Raw genomic sequence first — 13,742 nt, forward strand, 5'->3', positions numbered from 1 at the left:
TACCTGAAGCTCCTCCCACTTCCTGGCCCTGTGAATTGGGGTACTTTGCCACTCTGAGGCCTGAATACTCTGCAGCTGCCGCGACCGCTTGAGCAAAGTCGGCATCTGTGAAGAAGGATCCGTCAGATGAGCTGACCGCGCTGGACCTCCCTGAAGAGACATTATCCTCTTCAGAAGCTGACCCCCATCCATTGATCATGGAGCCGGTCACCGAGCTCTCCAGGTCGCCCATGCTGGATGCGGGCGTCTGTTCAAGCCCTCGTAGCAGCAACCGCCGCGGATGCATCTGGGGATGGTGAGGGTGTGTGTGGGGGTGGGTGTGGTGGTAGTGCATCTTGGCCACCTCTGCGTCCGTCTCATCACCGTCGTCCTCCTCCTCCTCCTCCTCCTCCAAGATATCCTCCTCCTCCATACCGTCAGTATCCAAGGCCAACGGGCTGCTGATGTAGCCGTATGTGTGTGAAGGAGAGAGGGGCATCGGAGGGGGTGGAGGGCTCACAGCATGGCGCCTGCAAGAGGTGAGAAACACATGCAATCAGTATCTCATCAAATAGTTTTTTTTTCCGATACATTAGGCATAAAAAGTAAACCTTATTAGCCAGTTCTCATGGGACAATAACGCTGCTTTTTGCATGGTTTTGCTTGTCAACTACAAAGAATATGTACTTGACATTAATGCAGAGCATTTTATGTGGTACTCCTGAACACATCTGAAGGTTAATAAGTTTGGTAGTTTATTTAAAAGTAGCCTTTGTTTGGAAGTTGAATTTGATGTTTGTTGTTACTTCAGGCACAATACAAGTTCTGGTTGTTCACAGCTGGATTAACACAGAATTTGTATATCACGTTGACAAAAAATAAACTGCACTAAATTTCGCCTGATGTATTACTTATTTCAAACAACATTAAAACCATTATTCATGCTGTACTGAACTGAACTGTAAAAAATGACTCCCTGGAAGGTAAGAAATCAGTCTTAATAGTGAAGATATGCTTTTGAAAAATGGGTGACAGCGCAGTACAATATACAGAATTGGGAGTTAATGGGCTCAGTCAAGGAACACAGCTATGAATTTCAAATGCTTGCAAAATCACTTTTGTCTCTGAGGCTTTAAAACATAGTTGAACATCTCTACACAGGCAGACTACTCCTTCTTTTGCTTCTCATTATGCTTGTAGACACTGATGTCATGTGAGTGTACCTGCGTTCGTGGCTGTCTGGTGCATCCTGGAGCATCGGCTGCATCTCCTCCTGAGGTGAGGGGGTGAGAGTGGCTGTGGATTGGTGACTGTAGGATACAGCTGCAGGGGAAGAGGCAGCCCCACGGATGGGAGGAGTGGGCCCTCTCTCCATCTCCTCTTCCTCCTCCAGCTCATGAGGCTGCAGGTACATGTGAGAGGGGGGCATGGGGCACTGCATGTCTGGATCACAGCTGGCAGCGGAGAGAAACAAACCTCGTTACCTTCACATCACTCATGGAAAAACATTCCTGTTTTTTATACACTGAAGCCAGAAAAACATGCACTAAATATTCATGCCATCCTTCTATCAAGGTTTGACATGAACTCAGCACTAATAGACAGAAAACCCTTCCGGGCAAATGCTTGGAATGAATGTGAGAAACAGAAGAAAAGACAAGGGGAATGAACTAGTATTTAAATACAGCGTGTGCATGCCTATTAGATTGTGTGTGTCTGTGCAGACATGTCCCACCTTTCTACCATCGACAGAGAGTACTCCTCTGTTGTCCGACTTGGGGGTGGGTTTGCAGGAGGAGGGGGCAGAAGGTCAGCCCAGTTCATTGTGCTTTGTTTGGGTAGTTTGGGAGTGCGCATTCCCTTCTTCTGACCCTGACTCCCTGCTCAAAAAAAAAAAAGTCAAAAGAAAAGACTCAGTCAGAAGACATCTACAGATACGCATAGTTAGATCCTCCCAGTCTCTGAAAAACACGTGAATTATTGATGCTGAAGAAATCAAGGTAGAGACAGAAATTGACAGCAGATAAGATAAACAATAACAGGGGCTGACTGACAAAGAAAAGATGATTTTATATTGTGAGAGTGCAAAGGCTAATGCAACCCTCTGCCTCATGTAAGTGTACACAGGCCTCTCATTTACTGAATGATTAAAAGTATTATAAAGAACAGTTATTCCCTTCATGAATATAACCCAGTATCAAGAGAAAAGGTGGAAAAAAACAGCAGAAAAGGCTCCAATTAATACCACACTATTAAAATCGTGAACCAATGAGCTGTGATGTGGAGCGAGCACCAAAAGGCTTCTCCTTAATGGCTTGAACTTCAAATGCAATATCAGAATGGATACATGGCATTAAGGTGGCAGTGTTGCATGTCGTCTGGAATGTGTTATCATTTGTCCTTGTCCACAGTCAAACAATGAGGCCCTGATGAAATTAGGCTGCTCCGTACTAGAATTAAAGTAAAGCCAATTAACGGAAGTAATGTAAAATTTACAAGGACAAACAGAGAAATATAAAGCAGGAAAACAAAACAAAAAAGAGAAATAAAAAAACAAAAAAAAATATCCTTTTGTCTAATTTGCCTTAAATATCCTTGAACAGCAGTGGTTCCAGAAAACAAAAGACACGAGCGCTCATGTCTTTGTTTTGAAGGTATTGTTGTCACTTCTGTGTTTTACACAATTTTCCCCTTTCTGAAGGTTTCTCCTCGAGATAGGCTGACATGAAAATTAATCAAATTACCATTTAAGAATACTTTATTCATGTCTCAAAGTGATTTATTGCCTTTTAGGTAATGCGGCATTTCAAACTGGAGCTGGAGGGTGTGTGTGATTAAAGGGTTCATAACAATAATAAGCTGGGAATAATACTTTGACAGTTCAGTTAAAAAGGGAAAAATAACAAGAGTCAAACGTCTTATGGTAAATAAGGAAGAGTCCTCTGATAGGATGATCTTTTTTATAACCTCTGATTGCCCATCCTGGAACTACTCCTGTTCTTTACACCCGAACCATCTTACCAGAGGTACTACTGCTGCCTCGGTCGGAGCTGTTATAGGAGCCCCCAGTGTGGGTGTCATGGGTCTGGTTGTAAGGGATGGTGGCTGGCATGGGACTGTCACCTCCTCTGTAGCGGTCTGGTAGTGGGCAGAAAGGAGGGTAAAGTTAGTGCAGCCCCAGGCAGACATCTTGGCCACTGAGAGAGGCTAAAGCAAAAACATCTACTTTGTAATGAACAAGAAAATGAAGGAAAACTATTTATCACCACCTCAGAGAAAATGTGAAATTATGTATACGTTGTAATGACATTACAATGAGCAGGTTGTACAGAGGTACACATGACAAGAAGCATGCGGTTCATTCTTTATCATTTTCAGGTGAGTTTGTGAATGCATGCAAGATCTGCACGGAAAATCTCCAAACTATCACACCAGATGTGGTTCCTTTCTGCAGGTACAACAAGGTGGTGATAGCTTCTTTCAAAGCATCTAAAGTTCTTTGAGTTATCTTTGTCTTCCCTTTGGAAATGTGACACCAAAGATAAACCCTCACACCTGCCTTCATCACAAAAACGACATCCCAGATCCCATAAGATGACAGCAATTCAAGCCTGGCCACACATTTAGCGGCAGAGATTGTGCGTGATTGCATGGAGGGTGATGAGGGGTTATATGGATGCCATACAGACAGGCAGAAAGACAGAGTGATGAGGCCTATGTTGACTGAAAGAGGATTGAGACAGAGCCGAGGGATATACGAGGCTAGAACTCTTCTACAGGCATCCACAGTGAGGCTGAAAGAGCCGGAAGAGGAGAGAAGAGGGAAAAGCTGAGTGGAGGAGGAAGATGATGGCTCATGTCGGCCTCTCAAATCATGGCTGCTGGGAATTCCACACACTCACCCTTGTTTAGCTTGTTTTGCTCCATGATGTTGTACTGCAGCTGGGAGCCCATGTCCTGTTTCTGCTGCTGGACCGAGGTGGGCTTCCAGCAGTGTTTCTCATTCACCTCCCCTCCACCCCCGAGTCCGCCTCCGCTCCCTGCCGTCCCTCTGTCTGAGTTTATGTTGTTGCCCATGATGGAGGACTGGATGAGCTGGGTGGTGGCGTAAGGCGTCGGCTGGCCCCCCGGACCAACAAAGCGGCCATCTTTTAGGTTGGGGCTGTTGAAGGTCTTCATCTCATTGATCTTGTTGGACAGGTCTACATCTCCATAGACTCCTGACTCTGTCACCATGAGGTTGGTCTGCTTGTTTTCCATCTGGTTGTTATAATTGGCGATACAGTCGGCTAGAGAACATGAGGAGGGTATTTAGTCAGTCTTTTCTACCGCTGAACAGCTTAGCAGCAGTATGCCAGTTTGGTAAAAAGATTTCAAACAATAAGTCTGCAGAGCTGAAAGGATTTCATTTGAGAAAAAAACTACTTCAAGCTTTCGGAGAAAAGCCGCCCACCAGAGAGACGTTTCTGTGTCTGTTTAAAGTCTTGGTCTTGTTTGCCAATGATGTTCTACTTTAGGTGAGTGGCACAGGTGGTGCCTTTCTCACTTCATCTCTTTTTCAGTCTCACCCATGACTCAGTGTGGGTGTCAGTGTTCTCTTCCATCCGACGCTGGGAACGTCTTTGCTCATTGAGAGGGACAGCGAGACATGTCTGTATCAAAGACCTGGAATGAGGCGTGCAGTAAAAGCACAGCTCCACTGACAGATCCAATTTTCCCTGGCTCATAAAATATTCAAATCCTCCAGCAGATCTGAGAGCCAGCCTTGCGGTAAACACCAAGGATGGCCATAGGTGCACGCGGCTCGTGCTTCACATTTCAGCTGCATGAAACAGCTCAACACTTCAAAGGTTGACGTGTGAAAGCGCCCCTATGGCTGAGATAAAGGGACATTAACTGCTATTTATTTGCTCTGTCACCCAGTCAGTGATCCTCTTAATGCTCAGAGTTTAGGTTTGGCACACACACAAAGCATGCATCTGGCAAGCTCCTTAGTGTCATACAGCGGCGTGTCATGCGAGGAGTGAGGGCTGCCTTTAGCCTGTTATTCCCTGTTAAACATCTCACATCATGTTAAGGTAGAGTTAAACACTTCAACCTCAGAGGGGTGATTAGCACAAAGAAAAACTGAACTTGACTAAAGTCTACAAAATGAATTATTAATCCTCATTGGGAAAGGTTTGAAGTCGGGAGAAACTATTGAGTCGCCGAATGGATATTAAGTTGAACAGCTGCACAGGAATTATGTACTGCCCTTAAAGGCATCGTCCCAAAGTGCAACAATTTACAACATAAAGCATTTCCTTGCAGTCCATGTTTCCAAGGATAGGGTTATTGGTCATGGCTGGCAATTAATAACGTTAATGTCATCCAGACCGACGTTTCAGGCTGAACATTTCAGGTAGGTCACTGTGTGTATACAATAGTGTATATGGTAGCGTGTAAGCTTCTGAGGCCAAGTGTGCTTCTCTCTGTTGACAACTGGACTAGTGCTGAATAAACTAAAAGGCCACCTGGTGGTGTTGCGTGCGTCTCTTTCTGTTTTTTTTCCTCTCCACCTACCCTACTTAAATTCATCTCATTCACCGTCTGTACGACGAATGTGTTTTAACATATACTTATTCTTCATCACCCCCCCCCCACACACACACACTCCCATCTGCTCTTCCAGGTGCACTCTTCTCCCTCTATCACTCTCTCCTTCTCTGCTCCCAGTCACCGTCTGCAGTCCAGCCTTGACCTCTTCGCCCGCTGCACATTTCTTAAATAACTGAGCACTTAGGGGAAATTACATTACTGGCTATAACAACTGTATGGAAATCAGCAGAGCAATTCGATTAGCAACAGAGTAGACCTATAAGCCCCGCTCAGCGTGCTCCTTTTATTTCCTGCCTAAAACAGCTCTGCTTTAACCTCAGATAAATCACACAAGCACACAGCCTCTCTTAATCCTAATATTTCTACAGGTTTTTTCTCGTGGAGACCTACAGAAGGGAGAGATACACACTACAGAACAACTCTCCAGGGAGGTAACCTAGATATCAGATTTTACCTCCTTTCGCACTGTAGATTCCCCCAGCTACTGCACTTCTTATCTTTACAGTTGTTTTGTCAACGGCTGCATCATTTCCTTTGAGGGGCGTGTTTATTTGTGTTGTTGCCTGCACATGGCAGGAAACGGCACATACGTACCTGGTCGGCTGTACGTTGCCAGGTTGCTGTCGCTGTTGCCGTTGCCTGCAGTGCAGCAGTTGATGCTGCAGTCATTGTGGTTGGAGCAGGAGTTGGGCCACGTGTCGGCCAGCCAAGGTTGAGTGGCCGAGTCCCCAATGTTTAGCAAACCAGGCCTGTAAAAAAAAGAAAAGAAAATTGTACCAAATGTTTAACAATAGTAAGAGACTCAGCCAAAACCACAATGCTATTTATGTGAATGAACTGAAGCACCCACAGTAAAATAATGTTTGCAAGAGAATATTATGTGGATTTATTTATCCAGCTGAGAAAAGGAAAGCTAGAAATCCGGCTTTAGTAGTTTTTGCCTTTTGGCTACTAACAGGCGCAGGACATATTTTAGAAAAAAAAAAAAAAAAAGGCAGGTTAAATAGATTGTGTGTGCTTGACTTGCCCACAGCCGATGACACTTTCCCTGAGCCCCCGTGAGCATTAGCGATCCGCCTGGATTAGACAGCCACATAAAATTCACTCCCGATGTTGCGAAATGCACATCCTGAACAGTCAGTGAACCACAAACACTCCCTGAGTAGATTCCAGGATGTCATCCAATATCTCTATCATTTGAAGTTTTTTTTTTTTTTTTTTTACCTTTACAGAAGGAAGGAAGACCAATCCCAGCACCAGAAGGGAAAAACCCACGAGGACCAGTCCTTCACATCATTGTCCAGCCATCCAACTCTATTCATTCCATGTATTGACTCCTTTTTCTTCAGCTTTAATCCCATACAATACAGGATCGCTTGTTCAACAGGATTCTACTTTACTACCAGACCTCAGGCCAGATACTGGGTGCAGGAAGAGAAGACGATAAACTGTCTCCTAGTGCTCATGAAATGAATCAATCTAGCATACAAAGAGAAAGCACGCTACTCTATCAGGGCCATACATTGTTTCAGTATTCAAATCTCCAAAGAACGACTCCCAGTTTGCATATCCCAACACTGAATTACCATTGGATTACATTTCCCCATTCCCTCTTAAACAACTCATTTCTTGAATTCATTTTGGGTAATGAACACATTTGTCTTGTACAGCCAAATACAATCTCACAATAGCTCCTCGATCACCCCGGCAGTTGTATGTTACTATTGAACAACCATTGTCTTTGTGCGGAGCTGACACAGCCATGGTGCATACGGGATTCAATCATACAGCTGGATAATATAATGAATATGGATTTACAGTTGATGGCTTCAAGCTAACTATTCATTAACACACACACACACACACACACACACACACACACACACACACACACACACACACACACACACACACACACACACACACACACGGTGCAGTATTAAGTACACTCTGAGTAAAGTGAGGGGAATAAATTAATCCATATTTTTTCTTTTTTCTGCCACAAATGACTTTTGCTGAGCCTAATTCTGCACAGCATCACTCTTTATGCACAATGCACCATTCCACAGCATGAGGAGGTGTGCATGCGTGTATCTCCATTCATGTTTTATGGTGATGCTATGGCACAGCCTTGTGGTTGGATGTGACACTCCAATGGGATGGGGAAGGGCTCCTGGCAGACTACATGGAGCTTTATTCCTGTAGTAGTATTACATACTTAATGCACCTCCTTACCCCTCCTCTGCTCTGTGCAACTTTAGAAAGGCAAAGCACTCCCCCTAGTGTTTGTCAAAGAAAGGTACACATGCCCAACCCCACTCATCTATTCAGGAGGTTTCAACATCCTTTTGGACTGATATTGAATTCTAATCATCATTTGATTTCCAAAAATGTGGTTGATATATGGAATACTATCATGCGAATGCTTCTAAAATAACTAAATGAACTCTTACCTTCCAGCACTGCTGACTCCTTCTCCACCTCTCTGATATGCCACTAAAAGGAGACAAAACAAGAATACATGATTTCACCCGTTGTTACTACTGTCGTCACTAAAATTTGCCATCGTCATTAAAGATAAACACAAAATTATTCCTGTGATTCTGAATTGTCAGTGTTGTGAGCGATGATGTTTTCAAGTGTGTGTGTGTGTGTGTGTGTGTGTGTGTGTGTGTGTGTGTGTGTGTGTGTGTGTGTGTGTGTGTTATTGTATCAGTTTAAGTGAGCATTTGAACAAACGTGTGTGGTATAATTGAAGCTGAGTCACACACACACAAGGCAACAGGAGCAGGAGGAAGAAGTGTAAGAGGCTTATGAAGAACAAAGATGCAGCGCTCTTTGGTTGTCTGGCTCGGGTTCAGTGTGTTTGAAGCTCCGTGCTCTAAAAGTTGGACTCTTTCAAGGAGCTCTAAGCTGCCGGTGTGCGAGGGAGAGATAAACTTCCAACTTTAATTACAATCTCCTCCCTGAGAGGAGAGGAGGTGGAAGAGGGGTACGCAGGGCCTGAGCCGTGTTGATTCCCTGTCTCTTTTTCAAAACAGGAAGTGCGGTTTGGCCTCTGCATGTAGCCCGAGGGGATCTTGTGCAAAGTATCACAGTGGAGTTCATAATTTACTGTATAGTCCTGCTTTTACACTCTGTACCAGTGCACGGATTATTTTTTTCCTGAAGACACATCCCTAACCACACAATCAAGGAGTATGTTTCACCTGATGGGTTCCCAACAGATTACCCAACAATCATGCGACTGCAAAATTATCCAAACAGATTGCAGTGCCTCAAGGCAGACAGAAACAGCACTGCTCCTGTTTTGATACGATCTCCGCACATACAGGACCAACCAGTGTATCCACAAACACACACACACTGTACGGTATTGTCTCTCTTTCTCCAGCTCTCACTGTCATTTCTTCTCATCTATTCGGTTTTACATTTGCCATTGCACTAAGCACTGCCAACACCTTTCAGATGGATTAAAGTCCACAAGTGAGAGAAACGGGGGGGGGGGGGGGGGGGGGGGGGGTATTTACACACTGACACAGACAGAAAGATAGTGACACAGACAGAGCTTTTCTTTTATCTAGTTTATGCTCTGTCACTTCAATTCACTGATAACCTCCTTAACTCCACTGCCACTTGCCTATCTAATTGGTGTGTTGGAGTGCTGGTGATGTGTCATTCTTTTAAATCCCGTCTGATGTTGCGAGCATCCCTTTGATCAAGTTACCACTAGTTTTAACAGCTTCTCAGTAGTGTGGCCTCTTCCTCTTTGAGCATGCAGTCCTGACACAACACAAACTTTTGGCAGAACATTTCTTTCTCAAAATGTGCCAAAGATTGGCTCCTTTTGTTTAGGTCACATCAAATCCCTCACTTACCTCTGCAGTTAAAGACGCCCACAAATGAATATATTAGGACAGTTAAGACGATGTCGTAGAGATGTAAAGAAAAGGCTGGGGTACAAATAATAGATACAACCAGACATTGCTTCCAGAATCTAGTGTTAAAAAAAAAGAAGTTATTACCTGTTGGTGTGAAAGTAAAGGATGGCACTGTTGGGACGGAAAAAAGGGAAATAATTTTTTAAAACCACAAAATTTAAGTTTACAACGACATGTACAACACTTCCATAATATGTATTTTAGCCTGTATTCACACGCCTCTTGCTGCTCCCCAAAGTCTTTGATCCCCTCAAACATCCCTGGGGGAAAATGAATGTTGAGCCAGCTGCTGGTTCAAATCCCGGCCAGACTGTCAGAATCCTGCTGGTCGGGGGTCACACACCAGGGACATAACTCTGGCTATCTCTAACACTCACATCATTACCCTCCCAGCTTAGTTACTCACACTCAGGGGTGGAAGGGACCCTCTTACAGAACATTGATCTACTGTAGGAAGAGTTACCTTATTTAAAATGTACTTGGATTGTTGTTACAGTAAGCATCGCAGCTGATGCAACACTGCACCATGCTGGTAGTCATTCAGCACACTGCCTTAAATATGTGCATTTTAGAAATGCTGCCGTCTGCCTTCAACCTAAAATTGCATCAAAGAGGAGATAGATATGGCTGCTGTCACATTTTTATTTCCTCAAACAATTATTGCACACAGTTGCCTACCTGTGCCAAAAACATGTCCTCTAAATGCCACAATCATCTTATCATGTTTGAATCTCTCCCCTTGATGCTCAAACAAGTCTAAAGACATCAGCAGTTGGACAGCTTTCATCTGTCTGATGGATGCCTTTGATGAGGAGACATACCCAAAACTGTTTGTTGGAACTGTAATCATGACTGGAATTCATAAATCAGGTATACATTGTCTGACTGTCACCGGTCTTCATTCCCAGGCTAGATGAACCTGCATCTAAGCAATGACTCTTTGTTTAGTAGTTTCCAATAAATCAATCCATCAATAAAAATATTCCATGAGGTTTGCATCATTGGCACAAACATATGTTACTGGCAACACTAGCATGCACTGTAGCACACAGCCGCACACTAGTACCATTTCAACCTTTTTTCTCCCCGAGTGCAGATTGTTGATTCATGTGGTTGCAATTATACTCTTTTCAAAACATTCTTCGTAACCAGTTCCAACAAAGACCGTGGCCTCTTGTGGTCTGAGTGCACTGGGAGAAGGAGGGGAGCATGTCTGCCAACTGTGCCCTTTTAGTTTTATTTCAGTAAACATCAACAGATAGACTCACAGAGGGACACAGTGGTAAACCTATCCTACATGGTATCCTCTGCTCCCGCCTGACCACAGATCATTACATCATTCATAAAATATTCTTTTTCAGAGTGTTTTCTTTGTAATCTGAGACATAACAAAAAAAAAAATGCAATCATTCTAACCATTACAGACCACACAGGTGTTTGTAAAGGTGAACCGAGCTTCAGGAAAAGCTCAGCTGAGGACTTTCTGACTTTCACATAACTCACAATTCCCATTAATAACATGGCTGCAGAAGATTCAGAACATGGACAGCCTGTGTTTTCTGAGTGACAGCCACAGATTAACAGCCAAGCCAGTCTCTTGTTGCTGTGTGTATCAAGGTTGACGGGTGGATCTCCTCTAACCCTGGCAGTCAGTAGCGAACCTGAGCCTGGGAGTGGGGATGGAGCAGGTAGCGCTCACATGCAGCAGCTGCACAGCCCACGGCCACACATTAAGCCACCCAACACATTATGAGACTCACAAAGAAAGACTAATGGGTCTCTTTATATTCTAACTATCGTGGTCAGAGGCTGGGCATGTCGTGAACCTTGTCACTTTAATTTAAGTCAGGTAAAAAGCCACTGGGTTACGCTGTGGCTAATCTTTGAAAACATATAGTCGGCAGAGTTGATGAACGGGATTGCTAAATGGTCAACTCATCCATATCTGAAGGCTTTTTTCTAAAGGACCAGCAGGAGCCCTTCAAGCATGTGAAAATGTCAACGTGTCCTTGATAAAGAGGGATTATGGCAAGACATTCTCTCTTTCCCAGCACAGTTAGATGGGAGTTGCTAAAAGGGGAGTTGTTGGACCTCAAAATGTACTTTTCTCTAAAAACACTCTTTATGCCCCCCCTTTGCAGAATCAGCGTGACAGAAGTATGAAAAAGAAATAAAAGACGTCTTCACGCAGCACTCTCAGTGGGAGCTCACACGGCATCTTAAACCACACTTCTGGTATCCTATCAGTTCGACTTCACCTCGAGCGCTTTACAAAGAACATTTCTAAAAGTGACAGCGATGATGTGAGGTCGGCTGGCAGCAATTGAGATGAAGAAGATAGATGGGACTGGATTTAAAAAGAAACTAACACAGTACCACACTAATACATATTTCAATGCTTTTCTCATCACATTTTACAAGTGAGAGGATCTCCTCAAACTCCAAACCAGCACTGCAATTAGAGGTTCCAGTTGACATTCCTCTGAGTGTTAAGTTTGCACTGTCGTACCTTTTCGGATGCCTGCATAGCTGCTGGAAAGGCCATTTCTTTTCTTCCTGTGTCTGTACAACCAGATGCTGAAGACCATGAGGATAATCCAACAAGCGGCTCCTATGCCTGCAATAAAGGCCGGCTGTTTGACGACGTCAGAGATCTGCTGGGACAGAGGGTTCTCCTGACTCACGCTCTCCGTCATTCGTCCAGATGAATCTAAGGGTTGGGAATGATTGGATGAGAGGAGAGAAGGGGATTAGAAATGGTGAAACTAGACAAGGTTCAAACCTTGTATATGGCTAGACCACAGGCGCTTTCATTTTTCTTGAAATTCATGTATATATTTTACCGGTTTGAAGATCCAAAGCTTGTTTCATTCAAGAGGGCCAATAAAAACAAATTGAATGGTCAAATTGCTCCTAATTACATTTAAGATGTATTTACTAATTCACAAAATCAACTTGAAGCTTCATTATGATCGGTTATCATTTGCACTGTCAGTTACTGAATCACGTGTTTATACAAACTCATCATTTCCTGTATTATTTCAAATTAAAAGCCATGTAGCGTTTTATTCGAAAGAAACCGCTCAGAGAGATTCTTCATCTCAGCAGGTGAGTATGAGGCTGGGTTATGGAAATGGAACTGCTTCTCTCTATAATTTACAAGGCTTTCCTCAAAAACCCCAGTCAACAATGGCAGGTGAGCAGACAAAAGCAACCAAAGACATGCAAAAAGAGCCTGCGCACCACACCAGCCTGGTGGAACCGGATGGGACGACAGAGAGAGGCATCAACTCCACCAAACAATGGTGGTTTCATAATCATACAAATAAATCCAGCGAGATCATCGTCAAACACAGACACCACAGCAATTAGCAAACTGAGGCACATCTGTGAAAAGCTGAGGTGTAAATGCCTCGAAGCTGCTGTGAAATGCACTGTAAAGATGCTGTGAGCATGGCTGCTCACAACAACCTGCTCTCGGTCTGTTTTTCTCATCTGTCTATTCTCTCTGAGCTTCTCCCTCATGCGTGCTACATGAAAGGCTTCTCTGACTCGCCCCACCCCCTGCCATCCTAAAATTTCTTCATGTTTCTTGTTACTTTGTCTTCAACTCTTTTTCTCAAGTCTTTCATGTTGTAGCCACTCATCTCTACGCCAGAAGCAAAAAACACTTCCCCACAGAAAGCAGCTCCCTGCCTCTGCCCCTCCATATATTCCTGTTGTCTTTGTCTCAGTCACTCAGTCTGTGTCTCCATTTGGCTGCCTCTCATCTCACTTCTCTGTCTTCTCAATTTGTGGCTCTGTCTGGCCGAGGGAGCGGAGCATGCCAATGTGACTAAGCAGCCCACAAGGGACTGTACAGGTATCTAGGCTGGGGATGACGCATACAAGCTCGCAGTGTGACAAATGCATTTGGGTGAGGCGCTGGTCCCCGAGGCACATTGTTCCACTCCAGTGTTGGAACATGGCAACAATCACCACAGGAACTCTTCAAGTGAGATAAATTGTATCAGTCACAGCCAATGCTTCTTCATGCCCATCCCAGCCCACTCAATCACACATTTAAAACCAGATGGAGCTCTTTCTCTCTCTGCTTCGTCCCGCTATTAATGTATTTTCCATTTCTCTCCTGACTAGGCCAGCCCAGAGCTTTGGGGAATAAAAACTGACAAAATATCTCAAAATATTTGTTCATCTGGACTCAGAGGACAAACATACAAGAAG

General features: G+C 44.0%; 1 protein-coding gene across 6 annotated transcripts in view; it reads right to left on the minus strand.

Moving 5' to 3' along the window:
• robo1 (roundabout, axon guidance receptor, homolog 1 (Drosophila)) overlaps positions 1-13,742 on the minus strand; it is a 212,346-nt gene that overhangs the window by 5,657 nt on the left and 192,947 nt on the right. For 5 of the 6 annotated variants that reach the window (XM_069161297.1, XM_069161294.1, XM_069161296.1 and 2 more), the window contains 9 exons: positions 12,028-12,228; positions 9,603-9,629; positions 8,031-8,073; positions 6,172-6,326; positions 3,882-4,268; positions 3,001-3,117; positions 1,715-1,859; positions 1,203-1,433; positions 4-509 (listed from right to left, as the gene is read on the minus strand). In XM_069161297.1, coding sequence (XP_069017398.1) covers positions 4-509; positions 1,203-1,433; positions 1,715-1,859; positions 3,001-3,117; positions 3,882-4,268; positions 6,172-6,326; positions 8,031-8,073; positions 9,603-9,629; positions 12,028-12,228 — 1,812 coding nt within the window. The remainder of the gene's footprint in view (positions 1-3; positions 510-1,202; positions 1,434-1,714; positions 1,860-3,000; positions 3,118-3,881; positions 4,269-6,171; positions 6,327-8,030; positions 8,074-9,602; positions 9,630-12,027; positions 12,229-13,742) is intronic. The other variant, XM_069161300.1, reaches the window with a different exon arrangement.

The sequence above is a fragment of the Embiotoca jacksoni genome, unplaced genomic scaffold, assembly GCF_022577435.1.
Source record: "Embiotoca jacksoni isolate LCO1_2020_lvr unplaced genomic scaffold, fEmbJac1.0.p SCAF_28, whole genome shotgun sequence".
Classification (NCBI taxonomy): Eukaryota; Metazoa; Chordata; class Actinopteri; family Embiotocidae; genus Embiotoca; species Embiotoca jacksoni.